A 23,640-nucleotide genomic window follows, 5' to 3' on the forward strand; every position below is an offset into this window, starting at 1 on the left:
AAGTGAGGCAACCACTGCGACTATGAGACTTAAGGCGTTGGGAGAATAGATTAAGGATGGGGGAAGCTATTCTCAAAACTGGCTGTCTGAGAGTTTGGAGAACGAGCACCGAAGATCAAGGTGCTTGGAAGCCTATTCCACATTCGGCTAGAGGAACAAATGTTCTGTAAGGGCTTACTAAAGTAAAGTCACGTCATGCACTGAATGCGTATTACTTTATTACCACAAACCGAAATTTATACTTAGAACAAACATTTAATTATCAGAGATTTCATTCATTCGTAGGAATACTTCTTCATTATCTCCAGCATTTTCTTGTGAGCCATTTGCCGAGCATCAATACCCCATGTCATGCTCATATGATTCCAATGTACATGAGGATACAAACAGTCCTCGACAACATTGGGTAATAAGGCAGCCAGGCGTTTAACATCCTCCTCACTCGAAAGATTATCATTGTAAGTGTAGTAAAGGCCAACGCGAGCTGTTATTTTTGCCAAAGGATAGTCGGGAGGAGATGATTGTTGATAGCGTTTCATATTTTCCACAGGGCCATAATCGTACTGGCAAAAACGATCATTTGCCACCAATTGTATATAGTGGGTTAATTGTTTAAGGCTACAGCCTGCTGGCACATGACCGAGAATAATGGGAAGCATGGTCTGAAATATCCGAGAAATTTATGTGGAAATTTTTGCTTATAAAAACCGCTCAACGAACTTACCGCATTAGTTTGTTCCACATCTTTACCCACGAGTTGATAGTAGATCTCCAAACAAGTGGTCTCTGTCAGTTTGGAGGTAAAACAAGTCTTCCACAATACATCGGTGCGGGGCAGAAATCTAACACCACCGGCAGTCATCTTGGCAGCTGTTCTGCCATATGACAACAAAGGGGTTCTCATGTGTTTCATAAATGCCACCGGGGCCAAGGCATGCATCATGGTTATTTTCTCATTATATTCGGGATGCATTGAACACATAACCCAAAATGAAGTGGTACCTTGGGAATGGCCAAAGTAGCCGGTTTTCTTAAACCCTGTCTGCTGCAAGACATAATCAATGGAGGCTGGTAGATCATAGAAGCCAATCTCATGCCAACTAAAAAGCCAAAATTCAGCATTTTTCTCAGCATCCAATTTGGTGTGATTGCTGGAATAACGATTACCACGGGCATTGCCCATCCAAACATCATAACCATTATCCCACAGATAATAGCCTGGCAATATTAAAGGTTAACGGAAATGGATAATTTGGGGATTTAAAAGGATTTCATCTTTACCTAAAGCTTTTTGGGGTCCCATTAGTATCCACGTTGCTGAACTATCCATCATGCCATGCATTAGAAATACAGGCGGGGCACCTGGCTTGGGAATACGATGCAATCTCAAAATATACTCATCTGGGGTTGTGACATAGTGTGTCTCGACAGGGTAGTTGTATTTCGCAATAAGTTGAGCCTTAGAGGGGGTTGAAGTATTTTTTCGAGTTATAGTATCGAATTGTAGGAGAGGAATAAATTCAATTAAATAAAATTAACATTGAAAACAAAAAAAAAAAAAAAAATCAAATAAACGCGTGCTAAGTTCGGCCGGGCCGAATCTTATGTACCCTCCACCATGGATCGCATTTGTCGAGCTCTTGCCACGGTATCTCTTCTTTGGCAAACAAAGGACAAAAGAAAATAATTGCTATGTTAATGTCGCTAGGGACAGTTTGTTGATGACGGTTGTCGACAAGGGAGAAGAAGAAGGCTGCATACCTAGAAATAATTGGAGTGGGATTGTCAATGCACTGTCATCAGCATACTCCGATGTCGTTGCGGAATTTTCTGGGTTTCCTCCAGTCTGTGACGATGCAGGCTGGTATCAGGGCCGATACAGACTAGTTTGTAATCCCAATCTTTCAACAACCGAATGGAAGATTGGCAGATTGGATGAGGCTGATGGTGGCCGGAGACATGCAGTATTCGGACTAAACTCCGGCTGTCTCGCAGGCCTCACCATGGCTGAAGGAGCTGTATCCTGTACCTGACGAACTATCGACTAAATCGCCAAAGCCTGGCGGATTGCAGGAGACTGAAAATCCCTCTGTCACAAATAAGACACGAGGAGATGGCATCGAAACGGGACCCGACAAGCCCTGTGTGGGTCACAAAGTTGGACTCGAACTTCGACAGCAGCACCTAGTGAAGCATCTAAGATCTAAGGAGGAATCGTCCACACCGCAAGTGTCCAGTACCCAGTGGAAGAGTGGTTCCACTGTTTTCTCACCTGCCCCTGGATTCGTACGGAAGCTCATCATGACAAGATCTAACGAATCTTGTGAGGATGAACTTCTGGCGGACTCAGAAGACGAGGCTAACGCAACAGTGGTGGAAGTTGTGAATCCTGACCATAGTCCGGTTTCGGCAGATATATCTACACCATTGTAAGGCCGTTTCGGCGGCACTAAAGATCCTCCTGATGGTAGGGAGGATTTGATGTGGTCCTTATCCAGGAACCATGGTTGTGTGGAGGAATGGTTCGTGGACTAAGAATTGCGGGATTTAAACTAATCAAGGGCAGGGGGAATGGCAGACAAAAAGCCTGTATTCTTGCCAAGAGTAGCCCAAATGTGTTTCTTCTTCCGTTGCTAAGCACTGAAGATTCAGTAGTAGCCAGCTTAGAAATTAATAAGTCTCAGTGCTGGCTGGCTTCTCCATGTATAGGGCCCACGATTCAGAGATGCCGCCTTCAAGCCTTAAGGTGCTGGTTGAAGTCGCTCCTGCAGGGAAAAAGAGACTTATTGTAGTAAACGATCACCAGATATGGGGATGTTCGGATGTCAACGAAAGGGGTGAGCTGCTTATCGAATATATTATTAATTGCAATCTGGCTATTTGTAATAAAGGGGATAAACCGACCTTTATTACCAGGAACAGGCAGGAGGTACTAGATATTACCTTTACCTATCGGAATATATAAGTGCAAGAATATGTGACTGGGAAGTGTTGGATGACCACAGCTTCTCTGATCATCGTTATATTAGTTTCAGCCTTGGACAAAATACTGCAGAAGTAGTCCCTCGGCTAAACAGAAGAAAGGCAGATTGGGACAAATTTCCGCACAAATTCTGCATGTCATACCTTCTAGACCAGAAAAGGAAGTGGCAACTGCGCAGGATATAGACATAATGGATAAAGCGGATCACGAAGGCCCTGAATGACTTGCTTGTGTCAGCATGTCCTAGAGTCAAGCTAAGGGGCAAATAGCGACCGCCATGGTGGACCTCAAGCTGGTTGGTGCAAGGAAGGACTGGAGAAAACTCTTCGACAGAGCAAAAGCCATAAGAACACCACACTATTGGAACATCGATAGGGCTGAGTAGAAATATGCAGATAATACTGAGTAGACTTATGCAGCTCCGTGGGGTATACATCTGAGGCCTTTAGGCTTAATAATACTGAGTAGACTTATGCAGCTCCGTGGGGTATACATCTGAGGCCTTTAGGCTTAGGAAGAATCTGTCATGGAGACCTATTACGGTGGGATATATGCAGAAGTCAGAGAATGTATGGACCATGTCTAGTGAGGAAACACTAGAACTACTCGTTGATACACATTTTTCGGGAAATTCTCCCACGGACAACGTGGCACCACAAGAGGTTGTCACTGGTGTGCATTAGTTGCAAGATGTAACGGAAGTTGTGTCTGAGCCAAAAAAAACTCTTGAGAGCTTGATAAGAACATATCTTAGGGCGAAGATCCCTGTGGATCGCCTGTTTCGGCAGCAGCATGCATACAGTAAAGGCAAGTCCACTGAAACAGCCCTTCAAGACCTAGTCGGCTACATAGAGCGTTCTCTCGCTGTCAAGGAATATACATTGATATGCTATCAATGTATATTCCTTGACATTCAAGGTGCTTTCAATTAAGTAAAACCCGATGTCAATCATGAGGGAGTTGGAGATTCTAGGCATCAACTCTATCGTAAGAAAGTTTATAAATAACTTACTTATTTAAAAATGCATTACGGCAGGCTTGGGATCTGTGGATCTCAAAATATGGGTCAGCAGAGGAACACCACAAGGAGGTGTACCGTCTCCTCTGCTTTGAAATATAGCCATTAATAATATATTATTGTCTCTGGAAGAAAAAGGTGTAAAATTGGTCGTAATGCTGATGACGTGGCTATTACTGTTAGGGGAAAGTTTCCCATCGCTCTAAGAGATATACTGCAGGGGGCTCTACGTGCAACAGCGAGGTGGGCTACCGAAAGTGGTCAAGGTATAAATCCGTGCAGGACACGGATACAGTGGCACCTGTCTCCTTGAGAGGAGAGAATGTTCTATGTACAGAAAGTGCAAAATACCTGGTTGTTTTGCTGGACCTATACACCTGCAAGAGACCCATTGGCAAAAGTTGGGGGTTTAGACCACGTGTCATGCATTGGGTATATACTGCAGTTGTCAGACCTATAATGCTATATGATGTTGTGGTTTGGTGGACGGCGCTTTAAAATTCCCCCTATTGTTCAATAGTCAAACGGATCCAAAGGATGGCTTGTTTGTGCAACACATCAGCACTGAGGACGACACCATCTGATGCACTGAATTTAATGCTACATCTAATGCCTCTGGAGCTTGTGGTTAGACAAATTGCTGCGACCACTGCCTGAGGCTAAGAAAGCTTTCTCTTTGGATATATAGCGGCTACGAACACTGTGTTATCCTCGATACAGTATCCGATGTTTCATGCAGTGTGGTTACACCCTAACTGATAAAAACAAGTATTGTACCACAATTCCTTTTAGAACCGACTGGAACAACGATATCCCTGGTAATAGAAGTTACATAGACTTCAATACGGATGGTTCCAAACTAAACGACCAGGTGGGCTTTGGTGTGTACTTTAAGATCTAAAACTGGTCATATCGGATAAGTTACCCGACCACTGCAATGGGCACCAAGCAGAGATTCTTGCAATAAAAGAGGTGGTGAAATGGCTTAGATATATGTCATAACGAAGATTGGCATAAATATACTCTGAGACAGCCTGGCTGCCACACTGCAGTGATCAGGAAACTTTTTACATATGACCAGTTCTTGATGTATAGAGTACACCCCAAAAGCCCACCCGGTCTTCGAGTTTGGAACGATTCGTATAGAAGTCTATGTAAATCAAATTCCAGGGAAACGTATTTCAGAACACAAACACCCCCAATGACTGTCGCATATCTCTCAACGACATGGCTGAAAAGTTCAAAATTCACCTGTTCTGGGTGCCGGGATACGGAGATATCCCAGAGAATTATAAGCGCTTGCGAGACTAGGAACTACCCTACACTTTTCGGGGGAAACTGGAATCTGTGGGTATGCCTCTAGCGATATATAAGCTAAGTTCGTTGCCGAAGGGTAACGTTTATTAGACGGTCAAAAAGAGGGGGTTGTGGGCATTCCAAATCTACGTGGCCTAATCTAGACTAGAAGAGGTCTACCGCTTTGCTGTCACTGGCTAGAACCGATGTCTCAGCCATTGAGTCCATCAAGACGGGTCACTGTCTTATCGGAAAACATGCTGACAGACTGAAGTTTGCCAGTAACGACTTTTGCAGAAGCTGTGAGTACATCTAAGATGAAGAGACTAAAGAACACCTTCTGTGTGTGTGTCGCGCTGGCAGTCAGAATGAGTTCCATTTTAGGTTCTTATTTCTTTGAGAACCTGTCTGATTAAAATGATGTGAACGTTCGCGAGTTTTTGGGGTTTTTTATAGTGATTTGGACGGTTCAACGGTAGAAACTAGAAGGCATCTACCTTTTTCCCTTCCTGTGGTATTACAATGGACGAAAACGTCTAAGTGAGTCTGATGGCAGTCTGCCACTTAAACCAAACCTAAACTGTGTTAGGATCTTTGATTTATGTGTTTAATATGGCCTCCATCGATCTCCCGATTTAAGGTCTTGGAGCGATTAATGGCGCATGTGTCGTCATATTTCGCTGAAATTTGTCACTGTGAGCTATTTTAGACTCTTTGGCATCCGTGTACTTTAAGGTTCAGATCGGTTTATAAATGGATAGAGCTATTATGTACTTCGTAGGCTACCGAAGCGCAGAGGTTAGCATGCCCTCCTATGACCCTGAACGCCTGGTTTTGTAAACTGGCGAGAAAATAAAAAAAAAAAAACAAGTAAAAGCGTGCTAAGTTCGGCCGGGCCGAATCTTATATACCCTCCACCATGGATCGCATTTGTCGAGTTCTTTTCCCGGCATCTCTTCTAAGGCAAAAAAAAAGGATATAAATAAAGATTTGGTCCGGTTTTGACCACAATTAAATTATATTTATGTTGGAGACCTGTGTAAAATGTCAGCCAATTCGAATAAGAATTGCGCTCTTTGTGGGCTCAAGAAGTAAAATAGAGAGATCGATTTATATGGAAGATGTATCGGGCTATAGACCGATTCAGACCATAATAGACACGTATGTTGATGGTCATGAGAGAATCCGTCGTACTTTCAGGCAAATCGGATAATAATTGCGACCTCTAGAGGCTCAAGAAGTCAAGATCCCAGATCGGTTTATATGGCAGCTATATCAGGTTATGGACCGATTTGAACCATACTTGGCACAGTTGTTGGATACAATAACGAAACACGTCGTGCAAAATTTCATTTCAATCGGATAAGAATTGCGCACTCTAGAGGCTCAAGAATTCAAGACCCAAGATCGGGTTATACGACAGCTATATCAGGTTATGGACCGATTTGAACCATACTTGGCACAGTTGTTGGATATTATGACGAAATACTTCGCGCAAAAACTCATTCAAATAGGATAAGAATTGTGCCCTCTAGAGGCTTAAGAAGTCAAGACCCCAGATCGGTTTATATGACAGCTATATCAGGTTATGAACCGATTTGAACCATACTTGGCACAGTTGTTGGATATCATGACGAAATACTTCGTGCAAAAACTCATTCAAATCGGATAAGAATTGTGCCCTCTAGAGGCTCAAGAAGTCAAGACCCAAGATCGGTTTATACGACAGCTATATCAGGTTATGGACCGATTTGAACCATACTTGGCACAGTTGTTGGATATCATAACAGAACACGTCGTGCAAAATTTCATTTCAATCGGATAAGAATTGCGCACTCTAGAGGCTCAAGAATTCAAGACCCAAGATCGGTTTATATGGCAGCTATATCGAAACATGGACCGATATGGCCCATTTACAATACCAACCGACCTACACTAATAAGAAGTATTTGTGCAAAATTTCAAGCGGCTAGCTTTACTCCTTCGGTAGTTAGCGTGCTTTCGACAGACAGACGGACGGACGGACGGACGGACATGGCTAGATCGACATAAAATGTCGGGACGATCAAGAATATATTTACTTTATGGGGTCTCAGACGAATATTTCGAGTAGTTACAAACAGAATGACGAAATTAGTATACCCCCCATCTTATGGTGGAGGGTATAAAAATTGCCAGCAGTGGTTATCTCTTCTTAATGCTGGCGACATTTGTCAGGTACTTTCCCATGTAAAAAATGTTCCCCAAAGAGGTGTCGCACTGCGGCACGCCGTTCGGACTCGGCTATAAAAAGGAGGTCGCTTATCATTGAGCCTAATATTGAATCGGACAGCTCCCGTTGTTTTGTAAGAAGTTTGCCCAAGTTCCTTAATGGAATGCTTATGGGCAAATTTGCCCACAGATCTTTCGATTTAAGTTATTGGATCCAAAAAGAGGGGGAAATTTTTTACCGTTTTGAACACTCGACGTCCTGGCATCATATTTCGATATACCTGATATGGGTTGATAAATGATGCATTTTTTAACGGACTATGACAAAGGGTTGCAAATACATAAATCCGAGGTTGTGGGTATCCAATGTTCAGCGCGACCCAACCCAACTTGTTTTATAATGATGTGACCGTCTTCACTTCTCACTCACCGTATCTAAATCAGCATCCTCTAGAACACATTTTGGATAAGACTCCTGCAGATAATTTCCTTGTACTGGAAATTCAGCAATGCTCGCTAAAGTGCTCACCAAAAATATCAATGCTCGAATTGAAAACTTTTTACTCAACATTTGACGTTGCATTGTTGAAAACGAGAAATGAACCGAAATTAATATCCCACAATGTTAGAAGAGTCACAATACAAAACCAAATGAAATCGCTGCCTTCATCTAAACACTGGTATGAATAACATTCAATGTATGAAATAGGGCGTATAATTACTGAATATGAATTAAGATTCAATTCGATTGATAACTAAAAAAAAAAACTTTACAATTCAAGGTCAGTTCAGTCAATATCATATATTGGTAGATCAAAATTTAAAATAAAAATTATTGAACAATTTTTAATACATGCATGCTCTCTGACTCTTTTTAAAAATATTTTCTAAATATTGTCATTAAAAATGTATTTGAAATGGCTGACTTCTACAATCGCAACATTCGATATTTTCGGTATGTCTAATAATGAATAACGATAGTATCGATACTATCCTTAATTTTCCATTACCTATATATCAAACGAAAATGGGATATCGAATGATATTTTTTCCATCAATACTATTACAAAAATTTAATTTTTTGCGAAATTTAACAAAATTAACCGATCCGACACTGACTATATTATATAAAATACATTACGCCTATAGAGGGCGCAATATTCAATCAATTGGGCTAAAATTTTCCACAATGATTTCTTTCATAACTTCCAACCGATTTTGTATACCCTTCACCACATAGGATGGGGGTATACTTATTTCGTCATTGTATTTGTAACACATCGAAATATGCGTCTAAGGCCACATAAAGTATATATAAAAGTCGAAGTAGCCATGCCCGTTCGTCCGTCTGTCTGTTGCAAGCACGCTAACTATCGAAGGAGTAAAGCTAGGCGCTTGAAATTTCGCACAAATACATTTTAATGGTGTAGGTTAGTTGGGATTGTGAATGGGCCAAATCGGTCCATGTTTTGATATAGCTGCTTTATAAACCGATCTTGAATTTTGACTTCTTGAGCCACTAGTGGGCGAAATTCTTATCTGATTTGGTTGAAATTTTGCACAAAGTGTTTTGCTATGAATTTGAACAACTGTGGTAAGTATGGTTGACATCGGTTCATAACCTGATATAGCTGTCATATAAACCGATCTGGTTCTTGACCCTCTAGAGGGCGCAATTCTCATCCGACTTGACTGAAATTTTGCACATGGAGTATCACTTCCAACAACTGTGTAAGGTGTAGTTAAAATCGGTTCTTAACCTGATATAGATGCCATATAAACCGCACTTGGGCCTTGACTTCTTGAGCTTTCAGAGGAAGCAATTGTTGCCCGATTTGGCTGTAAGTTTACACATGATGTTTTGGTATTGCTTCTCACTGTGCTAAGTATGGTTCAAATCGGTTCATAATCGGTTCGTAAAAACCGATCTTGGGCCTTGACTTCTTCAGCCTCTAGAGGGCGCAATTATCATCCGATTTGATTGAAATTTTGCAAGTGGTGTTTTGGTTTTGGTATCCAACAACTGTGCAGAATATTGTTGAAATCGGCCTTCAACCTGGTCAAGCTGCCAAATTAACCGATCTTGGATCTTGATTTCTTGAGCCTCCGGTGGGCGCAATTCTAATTCGATTTGGGTTTTGTAATGACTTTCAATAACTTTGCTTAATATGGCGCAAATCAGTTCATAACCTGATAGCTGCCATATAAATCGATCTTGGGTCTTGAATTCTTGAGCCTCCGGTGGGCCCAATTGTCATCCGACGTGGCAGAAATTTTGTACCACCGCTTCTCCCATGACCATCAATATACGTGTCTAATATGGTCTGAATCCATCTATAGATTGATACGGCTCCCATATAAACTTTCTTTCGAGTTTGCTTCTTGAGCCCCCACATGGCACATTTCTTATCGGGATTGCCTGAAATATTGCACAATGTCTCATACTATAATCTACAACATTCAATTCACTTATGGTCCGAAACGGACTACAACTTGAAATATCTCCAATAGCATAACAATTCTCATCCATTATTCTTTGTTTTTCCCAAACAGAGATACCGCGCAAAGAGCTCGACAAATGCGATCTATGGTGGAGGGTATAAAAAGGAAATGGAAAGACGTGAGTGTCAGCGACTTGAGATGTGCAGAATGAAGTCCGCAAATTCTACCAAAGACTTAAACATCAAACCAATGGCTTTGGTGCATCCTTCTGCAGAGACAAAGAAGGAAATCTGGTAACTGACACAGATAACATGCTGAGGATATGGAAAGAAACTGCTAGTTTCCGGCGATGGCGGTGAAGAGGATACCGCAGAACAAATCCCTGATGATGGTATAAAATGTCTACCTCCTAGTCAGAATGAGTTCCAAGTAGCAGTGACCCGACTAAAGAACAACAAAGCAGCAGGCGCCAACGGGTTACCCGCTGAACTATTTAAGACCGGTGGCCAAACGCTAATAAGGCGTATGCATCAACTTGTCAGCGCAATTTGGCCAGACGAACTGGTAAATCCAACCTAGACCATTCACACTGCGCCAAATCCTGGGAAGGGCCCGAGAAGGACATAACAACACCTACCATCTCTTTGTTGACTACAAAGCCGATTTCGATACCCCTATACGTTCAAGGTTTTTCAAGACTCTGCAGGATGACACTTGCTGATACAAGTTTCTCTGTAAGAATCGAAAGAATCTCTCCAAATCATTAAATACAAAATGAAGTTTCAGACAAGGAGACAGTCTATCGTGTGATCTCTTTAATATCCAGCTGGAGAAGATTATACGATATACAGATGTGAAGCGATATGGCACAATACTCACAAGAGAACAAATGCTACTCACCTGTACCGACGACATCGACATCATAGGTTGGTCAACGGAAGTAGTAACTGCAGACCTTGAAATAAACGAAAGAAAGTCAGTGAAAATAGGTCTGGCAGTAAATGGAGATAAGAAAAAATAGATAATTTCAACTCCCAAAACGCCTTGTAAAACCGATCAGATAAATCGTGCTAAGTTCCTGCGAGCCGAATCCTGCGAACCCACCAGGATGGATTCCGTCGTGACAAAACACTACGTACAAAATTTCACCCAAAAGCGAATGAAATCAGTTTTTAAATAAATCGAAGAATACTACAGGCAAACACATGCTACTTTGGATTAAGTAAGCAGTTCAGAAACGAGGCCACCTCTCGACAGACGGAGATTACTCTATACAAGACACTGATACTTCCAGTGTTGATATATGGTTCAGAGGCATAGGTACTCGTGAAAGCAGACGAGACAGTGCTTGGAGTTTTTGAGAGAAATATTCTTTGTAAAAAATATTGAACAGTTTTCGTTAATGGAGAATATAGGCGTCGTATGAACCATGAGGTGTATGAGCTGTAGTTGACGATAGCATAGCTCGCTTAGGTTAGGTGGAAAAGAGGGTGCGGATATTAATCCGCCCCATGCCACTATGAGCATACACCAAAGCCAGGAATCGGCTTGTTGTGCGCTCTAAAACCTAAAAATTACTTTGAACAAGTGAAAGCCTGCTAAGTTCGGCCAAGCCGAATCTTATATACCCTCCACCATGTATCACATTTGTCGAGTTCTTTTCCCGATATCTCTTTTTAGGCAAACAAAGGATAAAAGAAAAGAATTGCTATGCTATTGAAAATATATCAAGTTATAGTCCGATTCGCATCATAATTGAGGTGAATGTTGGAGACCATATTAGAAGTTATTGCGTAAAATTTCAGCCAATTCTAAAAATAATTTCGCCATTTCGATGTTCAAGAAGTAAAATAGGGCGATCGGTTTATATGGGAGCTGTATCGTATTTGACACGTATGTTGAAGGTCACTACAGAAGGCGTTTGTACAAAATTTCAGCCAAATCGGATAATACTTGGCCCCTCTAGAGGCTCAAGAAGTCAAGATCCTAGAACGATTTGTATGGCAGCTATATCAGGTTATGGACCGATTTCAAGCATACTTAGCACAGTTGTTGGAAGTCATAACAAACTATGTCATGCAAAATTTCATCCAAATCGGTTAAGAATTGCGCTCTGTAATGGCTCAAGAAATCAAGATCCCAGATCGGTTTGTATGACAGCTATATCAGGTTATGAAGCCATTTGAAACATACTTAGCAAAGTTGTTGGAAGACATACAAAAATAAAATCTGATAAGAATTTCTCCTACTTGTGGTTCAAGAAGTCAAGATCCCACATCGGTTTATATGACAGCTATATCAACCAAATTGAATAAGAATTGCGCCTCTTGTTGCTCAAGAAGTCAAGATCCAAGATCGGTTTCTATGGCAGCTGTATCAAAACATGGACCAATATGGCCCATTTACAATCCCATCCGACCTACACTAATAAGAAGGAATCGTGCAAAATTTCCACCGGCTAGCTTTGCTCCTTCGAAAGTTAGCGTGCTTTCGACAGACAGACGGACGGACATGGCTAAATCGACATAAAATGTAACGACGTTAAAGAATTTATATATTGGGTTGCCCAAAAAGTAATTGCGGATTTTTTAAAAGAAAGTAAATGCATTTTTAATAAAACTTAGAATAAACTTTAATCAAATATACTTTTTTTACACTTGTTTTCTAAAGCAAGCTAAAAGTAGCAGCTGATAACTGACAGAAGAAAGAATGCAATTACAGAGTCACAAGCTGTGAAAAAATTTGTCAACGCCGACTATATGAAAAATCCGCAATTACTTTTTGGGCAACCAATACTTTACGAGGTCTTAGACGAATATTTCGAGAAGTAACAAACAGAATGACGAAATTAGTATACCCCCATCCGATGGTGGAGGGTATAAAAAGAAAATTTGAAGTTAGGAATTCCGTGCTACTTACAAATTCCTTATTTGTTTTCCATACCTGTTATTGTGTCCCCACCCAAGTGCCGGTATCTGAGAGCTGCGAATGCTGGGCAAGGACATAAGACCTACACATGCCATCACTTGCCGCACCGATTTGGGCAAGTAGTCCTATATGTGCCGTTATGACACCAAAAGCTATACTGATATCCTTCTCACCGGATCCGAATCATCCCATAGGATTTTCACCGTCCTACCTACTGTTGCGTTGTTCCACAGTGCTACATATGCGTTCGTCGCCCACACGTCACACATAGAAAAATCAAGCACGGCGTTGACAAAGTGGCTACATTCGTTCATAAAAGTGAATCAACACACAGATGCTATTAGATGAACAACAAATATTTATAAACCAACGACAGTTATGTTGAACAAAACGTCCACAGCCGTTCACATTCTTACAATCTCTAGTGCACAGTTTATTTAAAGATTACAAAAAGCTTTTGTGTGCCGATGAGCATCGAAACTGTATTCCATCAATACCATTGTGTGTTAACAAAGGCCTTACCACATTGCACCACGGCCTGTTATACACATACAAGGTTTTAAGAGTCATTTAAACTTAAGCTTGGTATGCATACACATTTCGAAGGGATAATGTTCACCACGATCAGTGCATGAATCAACAACGCGTCTTCACAAAATCATCCACACTTGTTGACAATATTTCCAACAACGCCCGTGTATGATAATGACAACATTGGTGCATGATTTTGCAACATATTTTTCCTACCAGTGCACGCTCTTTACTCGTACTGCATCGACCCGAAAGGCTTCGGGTTAACCAAGTTTATTAACGACAGCATGGCATAGTTACACGTATCAAAATATAACGTCTGCGCCAGGTAGGGCATGTTGTCAGAATGGATGAAGAAGCTCCAGCAAAGAAATATTTTGAGGGCAAACACGGTGGTACACGCAAACCGGGAGGACCAAAAGCCCGATGGAAAGTTCAAGTGGTGGGAGACACCTTGGTGTCTGAGATTTTAGAATGAGCGCATAAGATCGAGGCGCTTGGAACGCTATTCTATGTTCGGCTAGTGGAACAAATGTTCTATCATAGTCAGTTAAAGCCCTAACGACCTACATTGATAGGAATTTCAAGCGGCTAGCTTTGTTCGTTCGACTGCTTACGTGATTTCCGGACATCGGACGGACGGACAAGCAATAACCCCCAACGACCATATAATTTTTTTAAAAATACAAATTTCTTTGTTTCTAACTTCCATTTAAATGAAGTAACTTCATGTGGCTGTGCACTATCATGTTGCGACAAAAGACTATATCTTAACGGCGAGGTCTCAGGACAATATATTGAAGTGTATCAACCATTTTATAAATGTTTTGTTACCTCCACCTACTATGTTACATCGTAGCCTAAAAAGTTTAATTTCAGTCATAAAAGTTCCATCTCAGCGAGAATATGTAATTGGCTTTATTATGAACTCAGTTCTTTGTGTGGTTGTCTCTTTAAACTAATCCTAGGAGGGACCAACGAACATTTTACCCCTCACTTAAATGCAAGTCCTTCCAAACTCATGCACTGGCATGAAACCTAAACTTCCGCTTTGCTTTGAATTCAGTTGCAGTCTTTTCCTTATGTTCTGAGTTTTTAGTTACTTCAGAGTTGATATTTTATACGAATTTCATTTTGGATGCATGTTCGCATGTTCCTTTGCTCTTAACGTTATTATTGTTGTTGTCCCTAATGTTTGGTGAAACACCACACATTCTCATAAATCATAGAAAAGTTTTCACAACTCAACATGTTGGCGCAACAGTGGTGTTAAATTTCACTTCACCGAATATGTTTTTTTTATACCCACTACCATAGGCGGGGGGTATACTAATCTAGTGATTCCGTTTGTAACACCTCGAACTATTGATCTAAGGCTCCATATATTCTGGATCGTCTCGACATTCCGAGTCGTTCCAGCCGTGGCGGTCCGTCCGTCTGTCGAAATCACGAAAGCTACCCACTTGACATTTTGCACAGATATTCAATATTGATGTGGGTCGTTAGAGAACGTTGAACATTCCATTAAGCAACAGGGGCAAACTTCTCACATATCAATGAGTGCTCACCGATTCAAGTTTAAGCTCAATGATAAAGGGTCACCCTTTACAGCCGAGTCCGAACGGCGTGCCGTAGTGCGACACCTCTTTGTGGAGAAGTTTTTTACATGGCTGCCATACAAAATGGCCAGCATTAGGAGTGGATAACCACAGCTGAAAATGTTTATGATGTTCTCGACAGGATTCGAACCCAGGCGTTCAGCGTAATAGGCGGACATACTAACCTCTGCGTTACGGTGGCCTTTGTAATAGTGGCCTTAGATATAGCTCCCCTATAAACAGATCTCCAGATCTGATTTAATGATTTTTTATACCCTCCACCAAAGGATGGGGGTATACTAATTTCGTCATTCTATTTGTAACTACTAGAAATATTCGTCTGAGACCCCATAAAGTATATTTATTCTTGATCGTCGCGACATTTTATGTCGATATAGCCATGTCCGTCCGTCTGTCGGTCCGTCCGTCTGTTCGTCTGTCTGTCGAAAGCACGCTAACTTCCGAAAGAGTAAAGCTAGCCGCTTGAAATTTTGCAAAAATACTTCTTATTAGTGAAGGTCGGTTGGTATTGTAAATGGACCATATATGTCCATGTTTCGATATAGCTGCCATATAAACCGATCTTGGGTCTTGACTTCTTGAGCCTCTAGAGGTCGCAGTTCTTATCCGATTGGAATGAAATTTTGCACGACGTGTTTTGTTATGATATCCAACAACTGCGCCTAGTATGGTTTAAATCGGTCCATAACCTGATATAGCTGCTATATAAACCGATCTTGGGTCTTGACTTCTTGAGCCTCTAGAGGGCGCAATTCTTTTACGATTGGAATGAAATTTTGCACGACGTGTTTTGTTATGATATCCAACAACTGCGCCTGGTATGGTTTAAATCGGTCCATAACCTGATATAGCTGCCATATAAACCGATCTTGGGTCTTGACTTCTTGAGCCTATAGAGGGCGCAATTCCTATTCGATTTGGCTGAAACTTTGCAAGACGTATTTTTATACCCTCCACCATAGGATGGGGGGTATACTAATTTCGTCATTCTGTTTGTAACTACTCGAAATATTCGTCTGAGACCCCATAAAGTATATATATTTTTGATCGTCGTGACATTTTATGTCGATCTAGCCATGTCCGTCCGTCTGTCTGTCGAAAGCACGCTAACTTCCGAAAGAGTAAAGCTAGCCGCTTGAAATTTTGCACAAATACTTCTTATTAGTGTAGGTCGGCTGGAATTGTAAATAGACCATAAATGTCCATGTTTCGATATAGCTGCCATATAAACCGATCTTGGGTCTTGACTTCTTGAGCCTCTAGAGGTCGCAGTTCTTATCCGATTGGAATGAAATTTTGCACGACGTGTTTTGTTATGATATCCAACAACTGCGCCAAGTATGGTTTAAATCGGTCCATAACCTGATATAGCTGCCATATAAACCGATCTTGGGTCTTGATTGCTTGAGCCTCTAGAGGGCGCAATTCTTTTACGATTGAAATGAAATTTCGCACGACGTGTTTTGTTATGATATCCAACAACTGTGCCTAGTATGGTTCAAATCGGTCCATAACCAGATGTAGCTGCCATATAAACCGATCTTGGGTCGTGACTTCTTGAGCCTCTAGAGGGCGCAATTCCTATCCGATTGGAATGAAATTTTGCATGATGTGTTTTGTTATGATATCCAACAACTGTGTCAAGTATGGTTCAAATCGGTCAAGAATCTGATATAGCTGCCATACAAACCGATCTTGGGTCTTGACTTCTTGAGCTTCTAGAGGTCGCAATTCTTATCCGATTTGGCACAGATTTTGTACAATGGCTTCTCCCATGGCCTTCAACATACGTGTGCAATATGGTCTGAATCGATCTATAGCTTGACACAGCTCCCATATCAACTCGCGATTTTGCTTCTTAAGCCAGAAATCGGACTATAACTTAATATATTGGGTTGCCCAAAAAGTAATTGCGGATTTTTTAAAAGAAAGTAAATGCATTTTTAATAAAACTTAGAATGAACTTTCATCAAATATACTTTTTTTTACACTTTTTTTCTAAAGCAAGCTAAAAGTAACAGCTGATAACTAACAGAAGAAAGAATGCAATTACAGAGTCACAAGCTGTGAAAAAATTTGTCAACGCCGACTATATGAAAAATCCGCAATTACTTTTTGGGCAACCCAACAGCTCCTCCTCCTCCGTCCATATTCATTATTCTTTGTTTGCCTAAAAAGAGATACTGCGCAAAGAACTCGACAGATGCGATCCATGCTGGAGGGTATATAAGATTCGGCCTGGCCGAACTTGGCACGCTCATATTTTTTTTTTTGTAAATTTTTAGCAGAATCCATGGTGGTGGGTTCCCAGTATTCGGCAAGGCCGAACTTAGCACGCTTTTACTTGTTTTTTTTTTTTGCCATGAAAGCCTGAGTCTCTTAGCATTTTTCCATATACGTGTATAAAAAGACCCCATATGGTGAGAGTGGAGTGCTTTAATAATATATTTATTTATGTTTTAATGTATGCGGTTTCCTTAAGAACACCATGAGGGGAGTTCATTTAAAAATCTAATGAATTAATTTGAAGCGAGTAAGGAAAGACAAAAGTCGAGCGGTGCCAACCATATAATACCATACACCTACCTTTTAAAGCCACCTCAAAAAGAGGTGTAACACTGCGGCACGCCGTTCAGGAGCGGCAATATTAGTCGAAATCGGACGAACTTACATATGGGAGCTCTATCCAAATCTGAATCAATTTTAATGGGCTTCGTGTCATGGCTAAAAAATATGCCTGTGCCATATTTTAAGATGATTGGCTGAAAATCTGATTCAATTTCAATGGGCTTCGTCTCATGGCAAAAAAATATGCCTGTGCTAAATTTAAAGATGATGTGCAACCTGTTCTTTGTTCATCTGGATGGAAATTTAAATTTTCGGACAAAAGACAATATGTTGATAAAATTTTCTCTTAAGACAAAATTTTTATGAAATTCTTATATATAAAAGTCAATTTGTGTTTGTTTGTTTGTGTGTGTGTTCCTTATAGACTCAGAAACGGCTGAACCAATTTTCTTGAAATTTTCACAGATGCTGCATAATGATAAAGTTTTTAATATCTGAAGGAGGGGCGGACCCACCACCTTACCCTAATTTTCAGAAACGCCAGATCTCAGAGATAGTTGGTGCGATTTAAGCAAAATTTTGTCTGCTCTCTGTTATAGTAACCTACAAAAAAAGTGTGGTATCCAAATTTCAAATGGGGTACCTAGGGGGGGGGGAGGGGGGGGGGCGCCCCACCCCAAAACCTACCAAATATTTATATACACCAATCACGACAATATGGGACTCAAATGAAAGAAAATTAATATAAGAAAATGTATCTGATATCCAATTGAAGGACCAAGTGTTTGGGGGACCACCTCGACCCCCAAAACACCCCAAAATCGAAAATATATACCGACTATGACAATATGGGGCTCAAATGGAAGGTATTTCCGAGTACAATACGAATCTGATATCCAAATGTGGGACTAAGTTTCTGGGGGTCCACCTCTTCTCCAAAACACCACTCAAACAGGACTCATTTACTGATATGGCAATATGGGGCTTACATAAAAGCTATTTGAGTGTAAAATACGAATCTGATATCCAAATGTGGGGCCAAGTGTTTGAGGGACCGCCCCTCCTCAAAAACATGCCCAAAAGAGGGACAAATTTACGACCAACCATTTCAATATGGGGCTCAAATGAAAGGTCTTTGGGAGGAAAGTTTCTATGGGGCCACCCCATCCCCATAACACCACACAAATAGGAAGTATTTGCTGACCATTGCAATATGGGACTCAAATAAGAGGTATTTTAGAGTAGGACACGAATCTGATATAAATTTTCAAAATCGAGTCACTGAGTGGCCGCCCCATCCCTCAAACCAAATGAAAGGTATTTGGTTGTAGATCACGAATCAGATATCAACTTTGGGTCTTCAAGCCCAAACCGGACATATTTGGTGACATTTGCAATAAGAGGCTTAAATGAAAGGTATTTGAGATTAGAAAACGAATTTGATATTTAATTTCGAGGCCAATGCCAATATGGGGTTCGAATAAATGATTTATAGATACATGAGAATAGAGCTGACGTAGCTGATGTCTTTTCAGGGCTCAGTGTTTGGGGGACCACCCCCCCCCCCCCCCAACACCCCCAAATCGGGCATATTTGCCGACCATGTCAATGTGGAGCTCATATGAAATTAATACTCATTTTCAGGACCAATTTTCTGGGGATGTACCCCTTTCCCAAAATAGGCCCCGAACAGCAATTATTTACTCATCATCGCTATATGGGGCTCAAACAAAGGTATTTGGGATTGGAAAATGAAAATCCAACTGTGGGAAAATGGTTTTGGGGCAAAACCCCCCAAAGGGTAAAAATTTTACGACCATGCCATTATGTGGCTCAAATGAAAGGTATTTGAGATTGGAAAACTAATTTGATTGATTTGAGCAATTTTGGGGTCAAGTGTCTAGGGGACCACATCACCCCCAATCGACGCGATTGTCTTGTCGAATCAAATCCGTCTTATCCACTTATCAGAGGAGACTCTCTAGAGGCACATACTCGTCTCCCTAAGATGGAAAGCTTGTGAATATAGACTCAGGCATGAACAGAGCAGATGTTCAATCGTCTGATCTTCATGGTCATCAAGACTTTGCCCACATTGTTCGTTGTGCGGGCGTCTGCCACACAGTGTTCGGTTATGACTTCATCTTCTCTACCATCTTCTGTTGTTCGACGAAAGTTCCGTGGGCAAGACAGGCCGCAAGTCTGCTTGCCCCCAAGGCCTGTCTTGGGGACTTGGGGGGACGTGTATACCCTCGTGGTATACACGTCTTGGGGGACGTGTATACGCTCGTGGTATACACGTCCCCCTTTTCATTTCCCAGAACACAAATGTGTCCAGGAATCAATAAGTCAGGGTTGTAAAACAAAAACAGTTTGGCTTATTCTACCCACCACCGAAGGGTGGGGGTATATTCATTTTGTCATTCAGTTTGCAACACATCGAAATATCCATTTCCATATATATGTCTGTATATATAATATTCTTGATCAGCGTAAAAATATAAGACAATCTACCCATGTCCGCCCGCATGTCTATTGAAATCACGCTACAGTCTTTAAAAATAGAGATATTGAGCTTTAAATTTGCAAACATTGTTTTTTCGTCCATAAGCAGGTTAAGTTCAAAGATGGGCTATATGGGCCTATGTCTTGATATTTCGTTTGTAACAACTCGAAATATTGATCTGAGATCCCATATATATATATATATATATATATATATATATATATTCTCGATCGTCTCGACATTCTGATTCGATCTAGCCATGTCCGTCCGTCTATCGAAATCATGATAGTGGTCGAACGCGTAAAGCTAGCCGTTTAAAAATTTGCACAGATACTTAATATTGATGTATGGCGAAGGGGATTGCTAGTGGGCCATATCGGTTCAGATTGACATATAGCTCCCATATAAACCGATCGCTCGATATGACTTCTTGAGCCCCTGGAAGCCGCATTTTTTGTCCGATTTAGCTGAAATTCGGCATGTGGTGTTCCGTTATGACTTCCGATAGCTGTGCCAAGTATGGTTAAAATCTGTTTATAACCTGATGAAGCTCCCCATATTAACCGATCTCCCGATTGGACTTCTTGAGCCCTTACAAGACGCAATTTTTGTCCGAGTGAAGTTGTGAGTGAAGTTTTGCACGTAGTGTTCTATTGGTTGCCCAAAAAGTAATTGCGGCTTTTTTAAAAGAAAGTACATGCGTTTTTAATGAAACTTAGAATGAACTTTGATCAAATATACTTTTTTACACTTTTTTTCTAAAGCAAGCTAAAAGTCACAGCTGATAACTGACAGAAGAAAGAATGCAATTACAGAGCCACAAGCTGTAAAAAATGCAATTACAGAGCCACAAGCTGTAAAAAATTTTTTCAACGCCGACTATATGAAAAATCCGCAATTACTTTCCGGGCAACCCAATATTATGATGTCTAACAACTGAGCTTAGTACGATCCAAATCGGTCTGTAACCTGATCTAGCTCCCATATAAATCGTTTTGACTTCTTGAGTCCTGACATGCCGCAGTTTTTGTCCGACTTCAGTCTACAAGCTGATATAGATCCCATGTAAACCGGTCTCTCGATCATATTTGTTCGGTCTCTAGAAGCTTTAATTTTTGCTGGTTTTTATACCCACCACCGTAGGATAGGGGGTCATTCCATTTGCAACACATCGAAATATCAATTTCCGACCCTACAAATTATACATATTTTGGATCGTCGTAAAATTTTAAGACGATTTAATGATGTCCGCGTGTGTGTCCCTCTGTCCGTCCGTCTGTTGTAATCACTCTACAGCTTTCAATGATTGAGATATAGGGCTGAAATTTGGCACAGATACGTCTTTTTGATGCACGCTGGTTAAGTTCTTGAACGGACCAAATCGGACCATATTTTCTGCTATAGCTGCTATATAGACCGATCTGCCGATAAAGGGTCTAATGCCCATAAATGCTTTATTATACCCTCCCCCATAGGATGGGGGTATACTAATTTTGTCATTCTGTTTGTAACTACTCGAAATATTCGTCTGAGACCCCATAAAGTGTATGTATTCTTGATTGTCGTGACATTTTATGTCGATCTAGCCATGTCCGTCCGTCTGTCCGTCCGTCCGTCTGTCTGTCGAAAGCACGCTAACTTCCGAACGAGTAAAGCTAGCCGCTTGAAATTTTGAACAAATACTTCTTATTAGTGTAGGTCGGTTGGTATTGTAAATGGGCCATATCGGTCCATGTTTTGATATAGCTGCCATATAAACCGATCTGGGGTCTTGACTTCTTGAGCCTCTAGAGTGCGCAATTCTTATCCGATTTGACTGAAATTTTGCACTACGTATTTTGTTAAGATATCCAACAACTGTGCCAAGTATGATTCAAATCGGTTCATAACCTGATATAGCTGTCATATAAACGGATTTTGGATCTTGACTTTTTGAACCTCTAGCGGGCGCAATTCTTATCCGATTTGACTAAAATTTTGTACATAATATTTTGTTATGTTATCCAACAACTGTGCCAAGTATGGTTCAAATCGGTCCATAACCTGATATAGCTGCCATATACACCGATCTTGGATCTTGACTTCTTGAGCCTCTAGAGTGCGCAATTCTTATCCGATTTGCCTGAAATTTTGTACAACGGATTCTCTCATGACCATCAACATACGTGTTTATTATGGTCTGAATCGGTGTATAGCCCGATACAGCTGCCATATAAATCGATCTCTCTATTTTACTTCTTGAGCCCCCAAGGGGCGCAATTCTTATTCGAATTGGCTGACATTTTATACAGGTCTCCAACATATAAATTAATTGTTGTCCAAACCGGACCATATCTTGATATCGCTCTAATAGCAGAGCAAATCTTTTTTTATATCCTATTTTACCTAAGAAGAGATGCCGGGAAAAGAACTCGACAAATGCGATCCATGGTGGAGGGTATGTAAGATTCGGCCCGGCCGAACTTGTTTTTTATTCGCTTTCGCTGAAACTTGAAAAATTGAGTAACTTAGCGCCTACCGACATCTGACCCAAATATAGTTCAGATTGGTCTATATTTGGATATAGCTGCCATATGGACCGATCTGCCGATAAAGGGTCTGAAGCCCATGAAAGCCTTATTTTTTATCCGATGTTGCTGAAATTTGAAACAGTAAGTATTGTAGTTTAAGGCCACCCGCTATCTGACACAAATATGGTATGAATTGGACTGTATTTAGATAAAGCTGTCATATAGACCGATATGCCGATGAAGCTCGTAAAAGCTTTATTTATTACCCGATTTTGTTGAAATTTGAAATACAAAATTCAACAGTGACTTGTATTTATTAGACTACTCAATGTCCGTGCCGTCTGGTTGGGGTGCATAAGTTATCCAATTTTCACCGGATTGTGACAAAAAGGGGGTTTAAATATATACCCGAGGTGGAGGGTATCCAAAGTTCGGCCCGGCCGAACTTAATGCCTTTTTTTCCTGGTTGTTCTTTTTGACATTATCACATCTGTGCAAGCAAAAGATTGATACAAATCTTTCAAACTAATTTTATCCCTAGCACGATTGCAGATGACATTTTGTCTAACCTCATTTTAAGTATTGCAAATAAAGACCTTTGCGGTCACGACTTTATAGCTTAGTTTCTTTTTATGGCATTTAAAAACTATTTCTTCTACACCATCTATGGATGAAAAACAAAAGAAAAGTTAATAGAGATCCCTAGACAGCCTTTATTGTGGACTACTCAACGAAACAAAATTTCCATAAACTTACAATTAAATGCTCCAGTTTGCAGTTTGCATGCATGGCAAAGCACCAAAGCCATTACTCCCGTATAGGCAGTACTTAACATCGCCGCCATCATCATCTGCGTCATAGAGACTTGAGCTGGCATTGCTGCCATCAGCACAGCAAATGTCGTGATACCGCTTCATTTGCCGCTGCATGTTAAACAAATTGAAAATTGTTAACAATTCGTTAATTTCAATCTGCAACGGCTGAAGGCCCAGCCAACATCATCGGCATCATCAGCACAACAGTGAACG

At 40.9% G+C, this 23,640-nt stretch overlaps 1 protein-coding gene across 1 annotated transcript; it reads right to left on the reverse strand.

Moving 5' to 3' along the window:
- Positions 1 to 220: 220 nt before the first annotated feature.
- On the reverse strand, positions 221 to 23,396 carry LOC106082314 (lipase 1). The gene is made up of 5 exons (XM_059365179.1): positions 23,369 to 23,396; positions 10,851 to 10,905; positions 1,282 to 1,459; positions 725 to 1,218; positions 221 to 662 (listed from the first exon to the last, which is right to left on the reverse strand). Exons 2-5 carry the CDS (start codon positions 10,872 to 10,874, stop codon positions 276 to 278), a joined length of 1,083 nt encoding a protein of 360 aa, XP_059221162.1. The 5' UTR covers positions 10,875 to 10,905; positions 23,369 to 23,396; the 3' UTR covers positions 221 to 275.
- Positions 23,397 to 23,640: the final 244 nt, after the last annotated feature.

This window comes from Stomoxys calcitrans, chromosome 3 (assembly GCF_963082655.1).
Source record: "Stomoxys calcitrans chromosome 3, idStoCalc2.1, whole genome shotgun sequence".
NCBI lineage: Eukaryota > Metazoa > Arthropoda > Insecta > Diptera > Muscidae > Stomoxys > Stomoxys calcitrans.